Source organism: Maylandia zebra, linkage group LG8 (genome assembly GCF_041146795.1).
Source record: "Maylandia zebra isolate NMK-2024a linkage group LG8, Mzebra_GT3a, whole genome shotgun sequence".
Classification (NCBI taxonomy): domain Eukaryota; kingdom Metazoa; phylum Chordata; class Actinopteri; order Cichliformes; family Cichlidae; genus Maylandia; species Maylandia zebra.
In genome coordinates this window covers 17865361-17886231 of record NC_135174.1, presented here as the reverse complement: position 1 = coordinate 17886231, position 20871 = coordinate 17865361, and the positions used below count along the sequence as shown (strand labels likewise).

At 40.3% G+C, this 20871-nt stretch overlaps 1 protein-coding gene across 1 annotated transcript; it reads right to left on the bottom strand.

Annotated features, from left to right (window-relative positions):
• On the bottom strand, nt 1-19707 carry itgb3b (integrin beta 3b). Its single transcript, XM_004567481.4, has 15 exons — nt 19489-19707; nt 18473-18558; nt 17598-17802; nt 17207-17459; nt 15242-15404; nt 14848-15009; nt 14651-14746; nt 11560-11649; nt 10984-11118; nt 7719-8163; nt 3957-4179; nt 3782-3882; nt 3531-3650; nt 895-1061; nt 1-350 (listed from the first exon to the last, which is right to left on the bottom strand). The coding sequence occupies exons 1-15, from the start codon at nt 19559-19561 to the stop codon at nt 282-284; spliced, it is 2388 nt and encodes a 795-aa protein (XP_004567538.2). The 5' UTR covers nt 19562-19707; the 3' UTR covers nt 1-281.
• Between the last annotated feature and the right edge of the window lie 1164 nt (nt 19708-20871).

Genomic DNA, 20871 nt, shown 5'->3' with positions numbered 1-20871 from the left:
TGCTTTTGGAGATCTAAACCTTTATTATGGGCTGCACAACAAAACAATTCTCATTCAAAACAAAAAAACAAACACCTTATCTAACATCGTAGTACAGGTGGGTGTTTTGTCTCAAATCCCTGATAAAATGTCTCCTCGGAATGATTTCTACATATTTACAAGCAAATAATTATTAGTTATTGCGTGACAGTAGAGGCCTGCACATGATTCGCTGCCTTCTCAGAGAGGATTGTCGAAGTGCATTATTTCCATCCTTTATTCTTCAGCTTTGTTCAGTAGCGTCAGTCTTTTCCTCTGTATGTGATGTTCGTAAAGGTTGATGTCGCTCCCTTGTAAAGAGGATTGTGCCCCTGTTAGTCAAACACACACGAGGAGATACGAGTCAAGGGGCGGTTTATGGTAATGACACAATAGAAAAGTCCACATTTAAAACAGCTATTTCATGTCATCATTTAAGCAGACATGCTAACTTGAGTGTGTGGTTTTGTGTTACTTGTGAGCAACTTAAACCTACTGTGATTCCTTGTGGTTTAAGGCCTGTGGGATTTAGTTGTGTTCTTTAGGCCACAAACAGGCTTATTACCAGTAAAGGCTGATTAGCGCTGGCTAATTTAAACCCAGCCCTTCCGTTGGCTGCTTTTTTGTTCTGTTGGTAGTAACAGCATGTAACAGAAATAATAAAAAACATCTTCAGACAACGGGAGCAAGACACTGCGTGTGTGGGCTCTTTGTGTGTGTGTGTGTGAGTATGTGTGTATAGGAAGGTGCAGGCATGTTTGCATACTTGAGTGTGTGCAAAGACTGCATTGAATCCTCAGTGCTTTCTATGATAATATTAAACAAATGCTGCACTTGCAGTTTCCCAATTCACTACTTCAGAGTCCGTTCACTTACTGTTTCCCACTTGGCGCGAGCGCGTTCTTCCTCAAATTTGGCAAACTCCCGTCTGTCGTGGATGGTAACCAGCAGCTTCCAGATAAGCAGAGCGGCCAAGCCCAGGAACAAAATGGCTCCTGCCACTGACAGAAGCACTACCAAAATGTCTGGACCCTTGGGGCAGTCTAAACAGAAGGAGGAAGTGATAAAGGAATGAGCAGATAAGCCAGAGGTCAGGCCAGAGGAAATGATTTTATAACTGTGTTTCATCTCTGGTTCTTATTGATTTAATCTCGCTAATATCGCAACGTAGTCCCCTACTAACTGCAGTGAGTTTTCAGAGTCAGCGGTTATAACGCCTGTTATAAAGGCAGATGTACAGCTTTAAACTTAATAGCATGGTTCTTTTTAGCATGGCTGACAGTTTTCTAATTGCCATCAGGTTTTTAAGTGACGGAAGAGAACAAGGGAAGCGTAACAGTCCTGAACAGGATGTTAAAGACCAGAGAGAAGAGTGGAAGATGGCCCAAAGTGGAAAACGGTAACATCTTACAGCAAGGCCACAATCCTCTCCTCCCTCACTGCGGTCAGGCAAAACTCTCCAGTACTCTGATTTGCACAATGTCGCACAATGACGGGCATTACGCTCCTTCAAAGAGTCACGGACATGAACCACTTCAAAAGTGGAACAACTCATCACATTTGCTAGCCTTGTTCGCATGACTAATTTCTCTTCAATAATTCCCCCAAGTTTTACAGTCAAGTAGAGGGACTGCGAAAGTTTAAGTTGCTTGTAAGGTTTGGGAATTTGAGGAGCAAAAGTGTCTTTTATATCTCTCACAATCTCTTACAGTAGTTCACTAATGTTTTGGCTACAAGTTTTGAGGCTTAATTAGTCCCCAGAGTGCAATCTTGCTCCAAAAAAGGTCTGCAGAAGTTCCTACAGTATGAGTTATTTCACATGAGAAACTTCTAGATCTTTATTTTTCCACTGCGGTCTACTTGGTCAATTAAAGCGTATGTGACTCAATCAAAAAAGCTGATGAACTGAAAAATATTTGAGCCAAAATGTGATGACAGATATGAGGTAATCAAATATTATTCAACCACCCCCATATGGTCCTAAATTTAGAGTTCTCAGCATAAAGAAAATGACATTTTAAAGTTTTTTCTTAAGCTTCTCAAAAATGTGTAATGAATTAATACTAATCACACGTAGAAAGCATCAGCATTATGTGAATTTCTCCCTGAGGATGAATAAAGCATCCATACATCATTATTAACTTATTTTCTGGTCACCAGATGAGTCTCAGTGTGATATTTAGCTTGAACTTTTTATTTTTAATGCAATCTGATGCAAGCCTACTATGAAGTTTTGTCATTAAAAAAGTGTTATGGTGCTGCAGTGAATAAATATGTGGTACGCATGTATACACCGGACAACCAAATGATGAGGCGAAAGATGCCAACGTGTTAAACAGTAAGAATGCTCCTAGAGCTGTAATGCTCTATGGGTTCCTCATAATGTCGGTATATCTGTGTGGCGTGTGGTTACATGCACATATGCACGTGAAAAGCGGTGTTGGGCAACCAAAGCAACGAGGGCGAACTTTTACAGCCAACATCAAAGCTGCTCTCATCTTCCTCCTTCTATCATTAAAAATTAGCTCTACTTCCTGCTCTTCAGCCGACCCTTTAATGCTCATAGCCCATCAAAGTCTACATGGAAATCAGTCTTGGCTGACACTATTGATTAATGTGATTTACCAACTTTTTCTTATGTTGTCTCGATTTTTTTTTTTAAAGCTTAGACAGCTTTGAAGGGTGAGTGATACAGCTTCACATTTCCTTCGCTGTTCTTTTGGTTACTTATTTTCTTCCATATCCTCAAGAGGAGAGCACGAGAGGGCTTTCTCTCTGCGATATGTATAGTCAGCATGTTCCCAGAGGAGCTGGGCAGCTATTTACAGCCCTCTTTGACACGGCAGGGTGCCCCGTGTTCAAGGCAAATTGTGGTGTATTTCTCTGATACCCAGTTGTGCTTAAATTAAACACACACATTCATTAAAAGTAGACCCAAGTACAGATTTTCTCTGAGGGCAGAAAGCTATTTTACTGCCCCACACTTTTTCTATTTGGCCACTTAACAAGTGAGAGAGCAGGCATCGGGGAAGTGACAGCTTGTAGTTGGGTGAACACAAAGCACTAAAAAGTTTTGCCAGAAATTTAAAAAATGCAGATGATGGTGAAAGATTGTTATTGCAGGTTTATCCTCATCTATTCAGCATTTGTGTTGATTACATCTGGTAAAAAAAGCAACAGATTCATATTTATAACCCATAATATTAAATTACATTAAATTAGCAATTAAAAGTAGAGATGAATCTATTGACTGGCTAGGGAATGGAATCAGATTACTCCCTTTCATGCACGTACAACACGTACACAGTGGCGCAGGCAAATAGTTGCACGTGTACTCACAGTCATACACTAACATGAGTGAAGACGCAAGTTTGCCACAGTAAACCATGGGGGGGAGTCACTATGAAAACATTTTTAACAAAAAACCTAATCACATACTTAAAACAACCATACCCAGCTATAATGGACATTTTAAAGAAGCTAACACCGGCAAAGCACTTAATGTTTCTTACCTGGCTCTTTGACAACAAAGAGGATGGATTTGCCACTGGCATCTTCATAATACTGAAAACGCTCCACGCAATCGTTCTCATCTTTGTAGGTGCAATTCACCGCATTTGTGTCATGGAGCTCTGTGTGGAAAAATGTTGACGTTACATTACAAGTTAGACAAAATGACCCCTTTAATGGATTGTTCCACCTTGTGCATTTATGGAATTATTATTAACATTAACCAGCAGTGCCAAAATACAAATCATCTCACCTAATTCATCCACAAGAACAATCTCATCCTTGCAGATTCGAGAGCAGGTTTTGTCCTCAATCAGTTTGCCCCTCTTGAAGTGCTTACACTCCACACACTCCCTGTTAAAATGTAAAATATCAACAATCAGTTGATTTAAAGGAGCTAAATTGAATATCTCTGTATGTAAACTCACTTCTTCATGGTACAGGCGTCGGGGCAGGTGGGACACTTGTCACACGTGGCTCCGTAGGCACCTGGTTGCGTGCACTCGCAGGCTCCGCACACGCACTGACCCCTCCCACTGCACAGGAGGCCCAGGCTGGACATACAAGTGTCTGTACGTCTGGAGCAGTTACAGTTCTCACCCTGCCAGTCTGGTGCGCACTGGCAGAAGCCACAGTTACAGACACCGTGCCCTGAGAATAAACAAAAAACAAGAGGAGGACAATGTGACAAGAAATTTTATGTGAAAAAGAGGGCGCAGCACGAGTTGGGGAAGAAGGACGCTTTTGGCATCTGGGATGGTTGTAACGTCAATCATTTGGCATCACATAGTTTACACACTGTCTTACACAAACATATTTATTTTGTTGCAAGTTTTGACAAAAGCTTATACACATGCTCATTATTTTCATGACTTTATTATTAAAGAAATTAATGTTATGTACCATTTTATAATCTGCTGGGCGTAAGGTACCTTTACAAACTCTCAAATTTAAAATAAATGCAATTGGGTAGTCCTTTTTTAGGTGGTCAGCATGAGTTAGTAATGGCTGGCCACTGCTTATTAAATGGTTATGACTGAACTAACCACAAACCTGTGTCATACAATTCTTTTTGCCCTATTTACGGGCTCTTCTCTGTACCTTGAAAAAGATTTACCATGTTGCTTAGCCTTCAAACACTTCAAACCCAGCATCTACAGCCATGCTGAAGTCAAGCTAGCATTTCATGGCAATAATAATAGCCAGAAATCTAACCCAAATTAAATTTAAAGGTTTAATTCAATTCAGTTTTATTTATAAAGCACTAAATTCCAACAAAAGATGCCACAATAATCCAGCAAAAACCCAACAATTAGAAGACTTTTTAATTGTAGCTAGTTAAAAATAAGTATTATTTCTTGCAGACATTCAGTGGTCCTGTAAGTTCATGACTTTACACTGGAAACACTGGAAACCAGAAGCGGAATATTAAACTGCTAGAGGTTAAAAACCTATTTCACTGTTTGTCTGCGGTGACTGCATTGCTTTTATATTTGGCTGCGTGATGAAGCGCATATCTGAGCAAATTTGTACACATTGTCTTTTTGTTATTCCACGAAACTCTGTGTGAATGTGAGTGTACATGCCAGTAAGAGAGACGGGGCAAAAACATTGTGGCTTTCCACCACAAAAAACAATGCCCAGATAAACAATGACACAGGAAGCTGCTTGGCACAGTCTAACTGGATAAAGGATGATCCACGGATAAACTGTCATTATCACATGGCCACAAGACCTCTAGCTTTTAATTAGATCATTCTGTGGAGGAAAATACAATGGTCCACACACTGAATAAGATATTTCAAGACAACAGAAGACTATGTGTGTTCTGCACACACATAGTCTCTGAACATTTCCAGTACTCTCCCTCTTGGCCAAACATGAGTTTATTTTTAGCGTCATTACACCACACTAGCCAATGAGTAAGAATAAAGGTATTTTCATGTTACTCTATGGACTTTGGGGTGCACAGGAAAACATTTCCTTGTGAGACCGGCTGAGATGGATGTGGATAGTTTTTAGTGGCATATGAGCTCTACTTAAAAACTACCTAATACAAGCTGCTTAGCAAATAAATTCAACCTAAATAGCATCAGGAGGTACTAGTGCATAAGTGTAATAACACTATGTCTACATGATATGAAAAGTTGCATTTGTATCAAAATATCTGTCATATAATTAAAAACAAAACAAAAACAAACCAAGAAACAAAACTGAACTATAAAAACGAAACTGAACTGATTGAACTCATGCTGGAAACTAAATTAAACTAAACAGAATATATAAAAATGTAATGTAACATTGTGAAAGCTGTTCACCAGATGTGGAGTTCAGGGTCAATTAGCTTAGTTAGCTTAGCTTCCTTGTTAGCAAAAAGCAAAGAAATAAAGCTAGCCTGGTTATCCTTGCAGCTGTTGTTTTTAATTTTCTTTTGGCACAAATTAAAAATGGGAAAAATAAAACAGTAAGTTTTTAAGTAAGTTTGTGATCTCTGCACTTGGATAACATTTCCCCCTGCGTTCAGTGTTTATGCTAAGCTAGCTGCGAACAATAGTAAGAACGTTAAAAAAAACAAAGAAAACTTTATTCTTACTTTGTTGCTGTTACAAGACTGCAACAGACAGTCATAAAAAACACCTCACCGATCTTATCAAAGCATTCAAATGAAATAGTAAAGACATTAAATGCTGGTAATGTTGGGTTTAGTTTAAGGGAAAGTGGCAAAAACTGATTACATGTTGGATTTTTACTAATCGGGTCCTCATTAATGGGGTTTGGAATTAACAACACGCAAGCACTGCATTAATGACACGAGATTGATCATTTCATCAAACTTCTAAAGCAATAAACTTTTTTATTTTTTTACCATTACCTCTATTCTAACATGAGCCAAAATGTCTTGCCAGCAAACCCAATGATGCTTAGTCTCACGTGCATAATAGTTTTTCTTGAACATGTAGGCATTTTTTACATGACAGCATGTGATGTCATTCTGATACTTTCATGGTTTTGACACAGCAGCATGGTTTTTATTTAAAAGCACTAAAACATTGAAAGTAATAAAAAGTAAAGTGATAACCTCACCTCACTGTTTGAAAATCTCAACCACAACAAAGACACAAAATCTCTTGCGTAGAAGAAAATCACCATCAGTATGTTTTGTTGTGTGTTCATGAATCCCTTCAAATTCTTTAGTACAAAAGGTTTGGATGACACAAACATATAACCTGAGCTGACACTCACACGTAGTGCACATACACCAAACCAGATGTTTATTGTGAATGTAGCCCATATCCAGAGGGGAGAGTTTTTACTGTATATAATTCTTCCCAGATGAGGTGGGTGGCAAGTCAGTGTGGTGAAAGGGACAAACGACCTCAGCTATAAAAGTGCGCGCATTCTACAAAACTCTACCACAACCATACAGAAAAATCAAGATAGAAGTCAGTGGGTCATTTCGACCCACTACAGCTTTCGGGGGGGAACAGCTAAGGTTGGGCTATCTCTTGGCTGGGTATATCTCAGTTGTTTGCCAGCAACTTCACAGACCACTGTGGCCGGCCAAAAATAATAATAGAAAAAAAGTCCAGCACATACAATCTCTCCTGCACTACTTGCTGCCCTCACTAAACCCCAATGCACCATTTTGAAGTTAATCCTTGAACAGAGCTACTCCCATTTCTAGTCTTCCTTTAAAAAGCAAATACTGGTTAATAATTAAAGATATCTACAGCAGGAAATTGAATATTTATAGGGAATAACAGACTATATTAGACTGTCTTAATATTTTTTGTAAATGGACTGATTCTTATATAGCATTTTTCTACTCTCCCGGAGTACTCAAAGCGCTCTATACAACATTCACCAAATCACACCCGTTCTCACAATCACTTTCTCTTTACATAGTGCTTTCTAAATACATTCATACTCTGCTGGGTGCATCGAAGAGCAACTTGGGGTTAGTATCATGCCCAAGTATACTTGACATGCAGACTGGAGGAGCCAGGGAATGAACCACCAACCTTCCACTCAGTAGATGACCTGCTCTACCTCCTGAGCTACAGCCTGTTGACTAAACTGTTGACCATTAAGCACATCACTGATTAATACTCATTCATTTAAAATCCTAAAGCAAAGTAAATACACAAGAAGCCTGCATGTCTTTCTTACTGTAACTCATGAGGCCTTACCCGAGCAGAGTTCTCCCTTGTAGCGCAGGCAGTTGAAGTCATCACACTCACACAGCTTTCCCCACACTTTCCCAAAGTCACTGCTGTGGCACACGCACTGGCCACACACGCAGTCTCCGCGGCCGCTGCAGATAGCCGACTGAGGTCCTCCGGATCCTGCAGGTCCACTGCAGCGATCCTGCGCCATGGGGTTGTAATCGCCTTCGGCACATTCGCAATGTGGTCCTAAGCGACCTGGGTGGCACAGGCATATGCCACACTCAAAGGTGCCATTGCCGTTGCTACATTTGGGGCTATCAGGCTGGGCTTTGGCCTGGCACTTGCAGTCGCACTCAAAGGTGACAGTGATGGAGAGGGCATCCTTGAAGCCCACAGGTTTGATGATAAAGGTTTTCTTTTTTTTGGATGGGCAACCACGAGCACGAGCCTCCACACTGAAAGAGACCTGCCAAAGAGCACAGAAGCGTAAAGAAAAAAGGAGACACTTATACTAATTTTTACTTGTTTCTTTTTTTTTTTATGGCATCCAGACTCAGCATTATCTAATCGCTGTCAGAGAAAACAGCACAAAGCAGATGTAACACAAGGAATGCCTCCAAATGTATTTAGTCAAAGTAATTGTTCATTCAGTGTTGCATGCCAGATCTGGTAAATGTGGGGAGTTACTACATCTGGAGAGATGGCCATATATGGAAATAATAATACCAGCTGAGGTAAAGAGAAAGAAATGTGTAGAGGCCAGAAAATGTCACCTGGAGTGAAGAAAGACAAAGAAAAATAGCCATAGACGCTTAGATAAAGAAAAATGCAAAAACTAACAAAGAGAACTATTTAAAAAAGGATCTTAAGACAAAAAAACATGAAGAATAAAAAATAAAGTTAGAGACTGTCATTTGTTTTTCCATCTTTTACTCCTTGACACTATGAGAAAAAGGGAAAATCCAACTCAGATAGAAGAAATAAGGGAAATGGAAACATACCAAAAAAAAGGACCCATATGGAACTAATTTGTTATTTTTGTTTATAGGGAACAATGGTCTCTCGAGATGGGTTATATTCTGAGTACAAGCAGAATCTTTTAAATATGAATTGTTAAAATATTCCTTGAAAAAACTAAATGTGTTTAGGCGACTGTGTCCTTCTTTAAATAATTACAGTAACAAAAAAAAACTACACTGAAAGTAAGTTAATTAGTCTCATGAAGGATGTTTTCCTGAGTGTGGCCTGTACAGTATGTAAACAATCACGATCACTGTACATCCTTATCTGAAACAAATAAAGCAAGGAAACAACCATGTACAGTCAACTAGGTGCGACAGAGGTTATGGTTAACACCTGTAGATAAAGATCACAGTCAGATTACTGCCTTTCTCCCCTTTCTGTGGTAATTCAGAATCTACCTTATTAATCCTAAATCTTCTTTTATGTGGGTAAAGTTTTTGGGCCACCTTTCTTTGGTTACTCATGTTGTGACTACATTGTAGAAAAAGTGCAGTATTAATCTGAATATATAACTAGCTTTATATGTAATACTCCATTTAGTCAAAATATCACTGAACAAGCATTGGCCAGCCATTACTAACTCATGCTGACCACCTAAACAAGGTCTACCCAGTTGCATTTATTTGAACTATTTTATATAACTGTTGATAAAGATCATAAGTATTGTGAGTATTATGAGTAGATCATGAGTATTACTGTTTACAGTAATGGGAAAAAGTTCACCCTCTTTCAATTCTAAGATTTTACACATGAGAACACAATACAAAGTCCTTAGCAGGTCCTAAAATGATTTGAATATAAGTTCTGATGAACAGCAACACATGAAATATAACACTGTGTTATTAGTTATGTGGCAAAAACGAAACCAAAATGGAGAAGCAGTGTATGAAAAACCATGTACGCCCATGTGCGGGCTAACGCCCACTCACATCCTCGGCCTTCTGCCCTCAGGAAATCACATGATAGGGTGGGGCTAGGTTTCACAATGAGTTCACCTGAAACCTTGGCTGATTGTGTCCTACACCTGTTTTCACACCTTGGCTCGTGTCATTAGGTAGAGAATCATTAGGGGTCCCTATGGGGGACACGCCCATAGGGCTTAAATCTGGGACTCTCCACCATTTGACCCTAGAACTGAAGAAGCTTCTTAAGAGGTGAAACGTCTTCAAGCAACTTAAAGAAGTCCAGACGCTTTTCTTTCCAAGCTCCTTAGACTACGATGAGCTGGAGAACCATCACAGACATGTACACCCTTACTGTTTCCATAGCAACAGGGTATATAACAGCCAGGTCGAATTCATTTTCACTTTGGCAGATGGCCGCGCTGCCTGTACTGGAGGTTTCTTCCTGTTAAAAGGGAGTTTTTCCTTCCCACTGTTGCCAAAGCTCTCGCTCATATGGGGGTCATATGATTGTTGGGAGCTTTCTCTGATTTTTTTGTATTATCGTAGAGCCTTACAGTATAAGGTGTCTTGAGGCGACTGTTGTTGTAATTTGGCGACATATAAGTAAAACTGAATTAAATTAAATTTAATAAACTGATAATCAGTGGTTTGTGTAGTTTGTTGGTCTGGCGCATTCAGTTATGTGTGATTTCCAAACAATATATAATCCATTATTCTACAATGAGAAAGATGATTTATAAATAGCAAACATTCAAGCAGTTACCAGTCTCCCCAGGAATGGACTGTTGGAACGTCCAGTACTCAGAGAAACTGTAAAAAACACAACTCAGACTCTACAGGCCTCTTTTAGCATGTTAAATGTTAAAGTTTGTGACAGTAAAATTAGAAAAAGACTGACCAAGTATGACGTGTTTGGAACTTTTTCCAGGAAAAGGCCTCTTTCTCCAGGCCTCTCTAAACAGAACATGGCAGTATGGCTTAGAAATGCTGTGGGGGGGGACACCTTAACAAAGCGCTACATGAATGAAGGCTTGAAAATCTCAATTAAGGAGGTGGTCATGATGATACAAACTAATGAATCATGGGGCGTGCTTAGTTTTTTACACACAACTTCTGTTTTTGTTCATTAATCATGTGTTGCTGTTCATCTAATGAGATGAGATTTAGTGAGATTTAGAACATGGTAAAGACCAGAGCTGCCTTATAAGAGTCCAAAAGTAAAAATATGAAAATGGGAACTCCACTCCAACTCATACTGTGGTGATTTTGCTGTACTGACCACAGATAGACGTACAGCCACGTCTCTGTAATATGAAGCCAAACCTTGTAGTTGCAGTGCAAAGTCTAGAAGAACTAACCGTATCTCCTATTTTGAGCCCAGAGCAGGATTTGAAGCCAGGAATGACCTCTCCATTCAGGCAGGTGGCGTTGAAGGAAAGAGACAGTTCCTCTGGGACGCCTTGCAGCTCCAGTTCCACCTTGGAACGAATTTTCTGACGGCAACAGAAAAAAGCAGGAAACACAAACACGCACACATAGCAGGTGGTTTTCAAGACGGGTCATTTCCTCCGCTTAAATATGAGTCAAACAAGTAACTCATAGCAAATTATACACGACATCTTACTGACTTCTCTAATGACTTTATATTTGAGTGTATATTGCAGCGCAAACAGCTAGAATTACTTTTCAGCTCATTCACCTGCATAATAAACTCACATTCAACATAAATAATGAAACCCAGCCAACAGCCTCCTACATTTGGTCAGCTTCACACTTCAGCCACTGGGGAATTTCTCCCGAGACTCTGACTCTACACTGCGTATGACTCACATGCTGTGGGTGTGTGTCAACAAGCACATGTCATCCCCTCAAACACTGTCTCGCCAAGGATGTGTGAGCGTGTGTGTCTGCATGTGCGTGTGTGTTGCACTCACTTTGTACGCCTTTAATATGAGCTGAATAACATTTCCCGAGTCATTGGACAGCGTTCCCACTGTGGTGCCAGGAATCAGCTCACTGTAGTTCTACAACGCACGCAGACAGAGAGACTGTTCTAATCCTGCATCATCAGGGAGTCTTTTAATCATTTATCGATTGCTGCAAATGTCATCTGAATCTCATTAGTTGCAAACATAGAATGCACCCATCCAATACCCACCGAATAAAGATTGCTAATTATTTGATATTAAATCATTACTGTCAAGATGATATTTTACTACATTTTCATTAGTTAATTTGTTCCAATGGATTGCTGTTATATTATCCATCCATCTTGTTGTCCCATTCATGGTTGTGGTAGGCTTACCACAGGGTGCTATGTGACAGACTGCACAGGATAACACAAAGAGACAGACAACTATTCACATTTACATTCACACCTTTGGGCAATTTTAGAATCACCATTTAACCAAACTCCACCAACTGCACGTACAGTGGGGCAAAAAAGTATTTAGTCAGCCACCGATTGTGCAAGTTCCCCCACCTAAAATGATGACAGAGGTCAGTAATTTGCACCAGAGGTACACTTCAACTGTGAGAGACAGAATGTGAAAAAAAAATCCATGAATCCACATGGTAGGATTTGTAAAGAATTTATTCGTAAATCAGGGTGGAAAATAAGTATTTGGTCAATAACAAAAATACAACTCAATACTTTGTAACATAACCTTTGTTGGCAATAACAGAGGTCAAACGTTTACTATAGGTCTTTACCAGGTTTGCACACACAGTGGCTGGTATTTTGGCCCATTCCTCCATGCAGATCTTCTCGAGAGCAGTGATGTTTTGGGGCTGTCGCCGAGCAACATGGACTTTCAACTCCCGCCACAGATTTTCTATGGGGTTGAGGTCTGGAGACTGGCTAGGCCACTCCAGGACTTTCAAATGCTTCTTACGGAGCCACTCCTTTGTTGCCCGGGCGGTGTGTTTTGGATCATTGTCATGTTGGAAGACCCAGCCTCGTTTCATCTTCAAAGTTCTCACTGATGGAAGGAGGTTTTGGCTCAAAATCTCACGATACATGGCCCCATTCATTCTGTCCTTAACACGGATCAGTCATCCTGTCCCCTTGGCAGAAAAACAGCCCCATAGCATGATGTTTCCACCCCCATGCTTCACAGTAGGTATGGTGTTCTTGGGATGCAACTCAGTATTCTTCTTCCTCCAAACACGACGAGTTGAGTTTATACCAAAAAGTTCTACTTTGGTTTCATCTGACCACATGACATTCTCCCAATCCTCTGCTGTATCATCCATGTGCTCTCTGGCAAACTTCAGACGGGCCTGGACATGCACTGGCTTCAGCAGCGGAACACGTCTGGCACTGCGGGATTTGATTCCCTGCCGTTGTAGTGTGTTACTGATGGTGACCTTTGTTACTTTGGTCCCAGCTCTCTGCAGGTCATTCACCAGGTCCCCCCGTGTGGTTCTGGGATCTTTACTCACCGTTCTCATGATCATTTTGACCCCACGGGATGAGATCTTGCGTGGAGCCCCAGATCGAGGGAGATTATCAGTGGTCTTGTATGTCTTCCATTTTCTGATGATTGCTCCCACACTTGATTTTTTCACACCAAGCTGCTTGCCTATTGTAGATTCACTCTTCCCAGTCTGGTGCAGGTCTACAATACTTTTCCTGGTGTCCTTCGAAAGCTCTTTGGTCTTGGCCATGGCGGCGTTTGGAGTCTTACTGTTTGAGGCTGTGGACAGGTGTCTTTTATACAGATGATGAGTTCAAACAGGTGCCATTCATACAGGTAACGAGTGGGGGACAGAAAAGCTTCTTACAGAAGACGTTACAGGTCTGTGAGAGCCAGAGATTTTCCTTGTTTGAGGTGACCAAATACTTATTTTCCACCCTAATTTACGAATAAATTCTTTACAAATCCTACCATGTGAATTCATGGATTTTTTTTTCACATTCTGTCTCTCACAGTTGAAGTGTACCTCTGGTGCAAATTACTGACCTCTGTCATCATTTTAAGTGGGGGAACTTGCACAATCGGTGGCTGACTAAATACTTTTTTGCCCCACTGTAAATGGTAAGTGTCTAAGTGCTTTCTATCTAACATTTACACCCATTCAAACTCTGATGAACCCATCAGAAAGCAACTCAAGGTTCAGTATTTTGCCCAAGATACCAGAGTATCCAAAGAAAACCCACAGACTCCACACAGAAGGGCTCCAGGTGGACCTTCTTCCTGTGAGGCAACATTGCTAACCACCGTGCTACCATGCTACTGAAAATTATAAACAGTAATTTATACTGCAAGTAAAACTAATGCTAAAATATTTGTATGTTTTTTCAGTTGTTTTCTGAGTAAATGGCAGAGCAAGTACAAAAAGAAAAACCAATAGTGGGTATTTAGAGAAATTAAGCCACTGTTTCCGCTAGCTTCTGTGGTTTGGTTGATTTTTTCAGTTGCGAGTTATTAGTGCATGAAAGTCGCATGTACCCAGTTATCTTTTTGTGACTTTACAGTCACATTTTTCTTTCATTTATCAGTTTGACTCATTTTATGTAATTATTATATTTTCTTGTTTTATTTTTTATTTCTGTTCTTAGCCTCTATGACTGATTCCATGTTTTCACCTGTAATTTCCTGCTAATACTAACTTTACTGGGAAGTTCTGTGGGTCAGCTGCTGTTGTTTTTAAATGTGCTGTATTCATAAAAGCTACTTGACTCGACATGCAACAGTTTCCATCCAGTAGCCAAAACTATGTATAAAATACTGTTTGACACCAGTTGGATGTACTAGTGTTTCCAGTTTTGGAAAAACTGACTTTGTCTCCTTCGGTGTCTGAGTAGTGTGCAAACAGTGATTTCCAATGCAGCTTCCAAGAATGTTTCATTTTTTTAAAAAACAGTGAGGTTCAGTGGACTTCTCTGAAAACACTACTTCTTATTAAAAGAGGATATTTGTTTTCATTTTTAAAAAATGCTTAGTTTATGTTTGCATTTTTTGTTTTTTGAGCAATTATGTTGTAACAGAAGGGGATCGTGTCCACTGCAGAGCTCCTCACCTGGTAAAGGGCAACCACAGGGTTGGTGACTGCAAAGATGAGGTTGATGTTGTTCTCTGACATCTTCTCCGTGATCAGAGCAAGAGATGGATAATCCTGTGGTAACAAAAGGACAATGAAGTTAGCACATACCGCTTATGTGGTTTCCCTTCATTGCCGTCTGTGCACACAAATACTCGGCTTTAATATGCGCTAACCATGGTCGTAGACTTGCTGTACATATTATCAGAGTTCAGGTGGCATCGTCCATCGTTGGGCTGCACGATTCCAGCCAGACGACCATCCAGAGCCACGTGAGTCTTTGCGTCTGAGGTGAAGATCAGAAGGTGGGAAGCATCTGGACGCCAGCCGATCTGCTCCTGGTTCCCATCAAACCAGGTAACAGAAAAGGAGGAAAGTAAACAATAAAGAATTTTTCAGTTCTTTTCAAACAGCAAATCTCCTTCTGATTAACTTAATTTTACCACCCAGCCTTTAAATATTTCTGAGCTTAGATGTGCGTGACGGAGGAGTAAAAGAATGCCAAACCAAATCTCAAGTTATGTCTGTGAGAAGGGGAAACGTGTGTGCTCGTGCAGTCTGCCGCTCCACCTTGCACACAGCAGCCTGGATGATGGCATCAAAGCCTCCCTCCGGGGCATCTCGGTTTCTGGACACCATCTGCTTCTTCACCTCCTCCGTGAAGCGGCCTACTTCCTCCGTCAGAGACAAGACATGTTTGTAGCCAAACTGTGGCAGACAGGTGGTATTAATGCTGCCAAGTAAAGAGAAATTAAATGTTTACTTTGACAAACAGCATCAGGGTTCATCCAAAAGTGCTGTCAACTCCAATAACTGATGACATCTCCACCCATCACCACCCTCAAGAACAATGTTTATACACAATATAATATGTATGTAAGAAGCAAACATGTTCAGAAGTCATTCAATTAGAACAACTGCAATTTTGTTATGAAATTGAATGCAAAATCTTTACAAAATGCAGTTTACCTGCACATGTCTTCTTGGTTGGTTATGCCTTACAAACCGGCTAACTATATTTTCACATTTTTGACATCACTGGTATTTTAATGTTAAGTAATATATACATAAACAAGAGCGGTTAAGAGTGCAAGTCCCCCTGAAGGGCAAGGCCTATACCAAAACTTTGATGCTATATGCTGATGTCAGCATCGTTTTCTGTCAGTGTGAAGTCCTGTAATGTTGCATTGAAAAAAATGCTTTAAAAAGCTCAGATATAGAGAATGCTTATGTGCTACAATGACTAATAGTCTGGAGATGATCCAATGGAAACTAAAGCTTTTTCTTAATCTGAGTGACCCTAACCTTTGACCTATGAGCTACGACCTTGAACCATTACATACTAAAATGGTGTATTTATCTTTACCCATACAATAGGAGCAGAATTTGCTGGAATCTATAAGCTGCAAAAACTTGAGATTTTAAGCTATAGTCATGCAGTGTATGATTTTGCCAAACTTTATGGTATCATTGTGAAATTGTAGGGTGTCATAATTGAAACAATAAAATGTGTGTTGTACAGTTCTCTCCATGCCCGTTCTTATGATGTAATATTCAATGTGGGTTCTTGAAAATTTTTTAAGCTATCGCTAACCTTAGGTGCTAACAATGAAGGTCAAGGTCAAATCTTCGCCCCCAAGCGCTAGCATAGAGTTGTGAAGTTTGATGAAGAGCCATTAAAAACATGTGAGTAATACAATTTTTTTTAATTGATTTTGACATTTGTTGTGACCTTGGCAAGATTTTCAACAAAATTAAATCATCTTGAGCTTTTATTGATATCTACCATCACACAAAATTTGAAAATGATATCTTGAAAACTGTGGATGCTATAAGTTGTATATAAGTCTAGAGTTGTGAGCGGTAAAGTCTGGGCACTGTTGGTCTCATGCATGTCAGTTTTTGACCAACAACCAAATTACAGCGTCATCCGAAAGCCATCAAATAACCTGGCATGGGCAAAAGGAAAAACAAAAAAAAACAATAAACCTTTAAGAGATTTCTCCTTTGTTCATAATTCATATAAAAAACTCTCTTTACTGTGAACGTACCCTCCTCTCGCTCTCCCTTTCTGCTGCAGCCTACTATAAATTCTTCACTTTTCTTATCTTTTATCAAAACATTCCTACAGTCTGGGTCTCACTTTACATGAGCGGGAAAGCAAATGACCCTGGAACCATCAAATCAACGTCACAGGAGCCTCTGGCTGCACTTATGGCACTGGGATGCTCTTCCTCCCTGAGTAGATTACCTGTGGCTGATTCACAGGAGCTGACCAAGCACTTAGGAGCCACATTGAGCCTTTAACAAGTGCTGAGGCTCCGAGACTGCTCGCGTTATTGCTGAGCAACGCTGTGTTTAAATATGTCTTCACAAGACTGACATCATCTGCGTAATGCAGGTACTCAACACACGCAGACGTAAATACTGAAACCACTGAAATCAACACCGGTGGTGACATATGAAGCGTGAAAAAACATTATGGGGAAACAACACCAGATCTGGTTTAAACCCATGATTTTATCTTAGATTTACCTGTAGCAGGGGTTCTTTACAGCCTCTTTTGGTGAAATGTACATGTAAGGTGAGAGCGGCTTGTCCACAAAAGCTCCAAAGCCCATGCGCAGGTTGCTGGTGGTGCGGTTCATGGCCTCCGCCAGGCCTTTGCCGAGCGTCCTCAGGCGGGTGAGATCATCATTCATGGAGTAGGAGAGATCCATTAAGTAGTAGAGATCTACGGGGTAGTCCTCCACCTGCCGCACCTTCACTGTGAAACGTTTAGCATCATCTAGAAAATGAGATGAAGAAATAGTTAAACACTGCTTCCTGATTTTACTGTTCTTCTCGTTCCCTCAGAGAGAACAGTTTCACTCATTTCCTGTGAAACTGTGTAAAAAACCTTATATCCTTATATGTAGGTGCTCACCCGGCCTGAGGGTGATGTGTATTTTCTGAGGCTTTATCTGGGTGACAACTTGCGTCGCTCCCGCTGCCTTGTTGCTGAGGGGCCGGTCCTCGATCACCTGCAGTTTGCTGGTTGGAAACTCCAGGGCTGATGTGGTACAGCCCGCTGCCAGCAGATTACTTTTCAAATCACAGCGGGACAGGCCAGCAACTCCTTGGCCAAAGTCCTGAAAAAAGATGTAGGACATTTTAAAGAGAAAAGCAGACTCGTTGATCTGAATGTAGATTAATTTCCAGTTGTAATTAAATTCAAGAAAAGGGGAGCATATCTGACTGATTTAAAGAGTAAAGTGGAACGGGGAGGACCAGGAGTCTAAAACGGCCTAATCTTATGTTTCCTTTTAGTACTTCAATAAACTTTGCACCCGAAAGAAGTTCAACCAGTTCCTCTCTTGTAGAGGCTGAAGTCATCCTGAAAAAGTATGTTGACTCCCATACTTAATTTCACTATATTAAATCACTGCACTCATTGGTTTGAACCAGAAAATATGACTGTATCCTCGTACACTAACAAGATGTCAGTCACTGAGTTCTGAGTCCCTGGACTCACATAAGCATCCTACTCAGAGTCAGTGAAGCAGTTAAAACCCTTCATTTTCTGTCCTTCTAACTTTGAAAGAGACATGTTGTCTTGTTCACAAATCCAAACCCAAATATTTTAAAATGTGCATGGAGTCAAAGACTAGAAGTGGCTTCACCACAGAGACCACTGAGAGTGTTCTTCCAAACCAGATTATAGCTGGCTGATGAAGAGATCTGTACCACCGTGTACCAGTCTGGTTGGCAGAAAGCTCAGCTTGTAAATGAAGTGAAGTGGGGGGAAAAAAGGGACCCAACCTCTTTGGAGCACCACGCACAGCTGGGGTGCACATCCAGACACTCCTTGCATGTGCTGGCTCCTCTGGAGGTGCAGACATTTGAACCTGGAACCAGGAGAAGAAGCACTAGATTGATTTAACCGATACTGATTGGTTCCTTTCACTAAGAGGAACATTTGGGATCATCTGCTTTACGTGGGTGTGAATTCTCTTGTTTTTCTGAGAGATTTCAACTTTTTGGCTTCAGAACAGAATTTTAGGTCATTTCTCGTCAAGGAAGATGAAGCTCAGAGAAAACATTCTTAAACTAGCAATGCATTACCAAGTAAAACCAGTCTCAGACATGAACATGTGTTATGCAGTGATAAAAACAAAGCATTGACTGCAGCCACAAGGTGAATTGTGGTTTAAGATAAGTAAATTATCAGCTGCATGTGGCAAGCACTTTGTGTTCACTAAAGCTAGCACAAGCATCTGTGTTGTCTTGAATATAAGACTATATTTCACTGAAATAGGCTTCAACTACTGCACCAACATATGAAGAAAACAATTTTAAAGATCAACTCAAAAACTGTAAACTAAACATCTGCATTCCCAAATGCTAGGAAACAGTGACCAAGATGGTTTATGAAGATCTGTTCTGTTTTGCGAGCATGCTTGTGAGACTGCATGTATGTGCCCACTCTGTGTTATACGTTATGTTCAATCCAGTCGTTTGTGCCACTTAAAATACCTTAATAGAACTGTTATGTTATAGCTGTTGTATTTTCTGCTGCCCTCTTGGTCAGGTCTCTCTTGAAAAATGAGGCTTTTATCCGGATAAATAAAGAATTTGCCAAAAACTGATTGCAGCTTCTACCTTTCTGGCTCAAATAACTTGATATCATTCACAAAAGTTTGATGGATTACAGCAGTTTAAATGCCAGTAATCATTTCTGGCAAATACCGGCAATCACTTTTTGGCAGATGATCACTTTTTAAAGTCTTAGCAGAGTTCCTTAAAGGAAGGAAGAGACAGAAAACAGTTAAACTCACCACAAACTGCTGCTATTCCCGCAAAGAACAAAACCCAAACGCACAACATCCTCTGCGTCTGGAGAGCGCTCATCGTGCTGAGGGCTCTCTGAGAGGACACAGCTCGCCAGTCAGCTGAGGTGTGTGTTTGAGGAGAAACGAGCAAGAAAAAAATACAACCCTCTGTAATCTAGGCAACTCCAAATAGAGTCAAATGTCTCAGAGCCACCCCTCTACTCCCCATGCTGAGCTCTCATTATTATACTACTAAATATAGTGGGCGGGGAAAGCGCAGCATCCAAAATTGCGACTTTAGGAAGTTTTCTGTTGGCGAAGGGCAGGTTTCGTCATCTGATATGTCAGATTAATGGAGTACGTTTTTGAAACACTGTTAATAAAGTAAGTTTCGTAGGAAAAAACCCAATAAATTAAATATATCTAAAGCCTAAATGTTATTATTTAACGTAAAAAAATCGGTTTCTGCTTAAATGAAGGTTGTTTTTTTGTTTTTTTTAACACAGTGGGAAATATTAAACATATGTTTTTAATTAGGATTTACCGAGTAATACCCGTGAACGTCAGGTACACCGACTGCACGCTGCCCACTAGTGGACAATAGCTGTAAGGACTGAAAAAACCACAGTGCTCCTTTTTGGCAGGTCTGAACAATTGCGTGCAGGGTGCAGGACTGGAAGAAATGTCCACTGTTTCATAAGTGAGTAATACAAATGTTTCTTTGGCGACTTAAAGGCAACAAAATTAGAAGAATTTAGTTTGTTCTGGAAAAAAAATTCATTTAAAACTAATGAAGCAAACTGACTGATGGACACATAGCGAAATAATTTAGTTTCTGCTTCTCCCTTTAAAGTCCCTAAGAAGCACTAACTTTGAATGAACTGAAGAGTTCTCCCTCATGTATGCTCTTAAAGGCTTTTATGAGGAAAGACAGATCTTTATGCACATGACAGGTTTGCTGGTATTAATGCGTCAGCCGGCTCCTTCAACTAAGGTATTTTAAACTTAACTGGAGCTTATAATTCTTAGTCTGATGTTGAAATACTGTAATGGTACTCTGTGTAGTACCAGCTATGTCCAGCAGATGTCAGCCTTGCAATATGTATTTTTTTAGAGCCACTGAAAGCATCTGAATGAGTCAATGATGCATCTATGCGCTGTGTCAGACAAATGCAATTTTGCAGCTACAGTGTCAGATTTTGGCTTTTAGCAGTAAGAATGGTTATGAACACTGAACTGAATTTGTTGGGATGCAAAGATCTTTAGGAAAGGAAAAGTGGGACTGTTTGCAGGTTTTGTTAAAATCAGAAAACCCAAATAGTCCTATCTATTCCCAGTTGTTTATAAAATCACTCAAGGTAAAACTTCACGCTTGACTTCGATGACTTT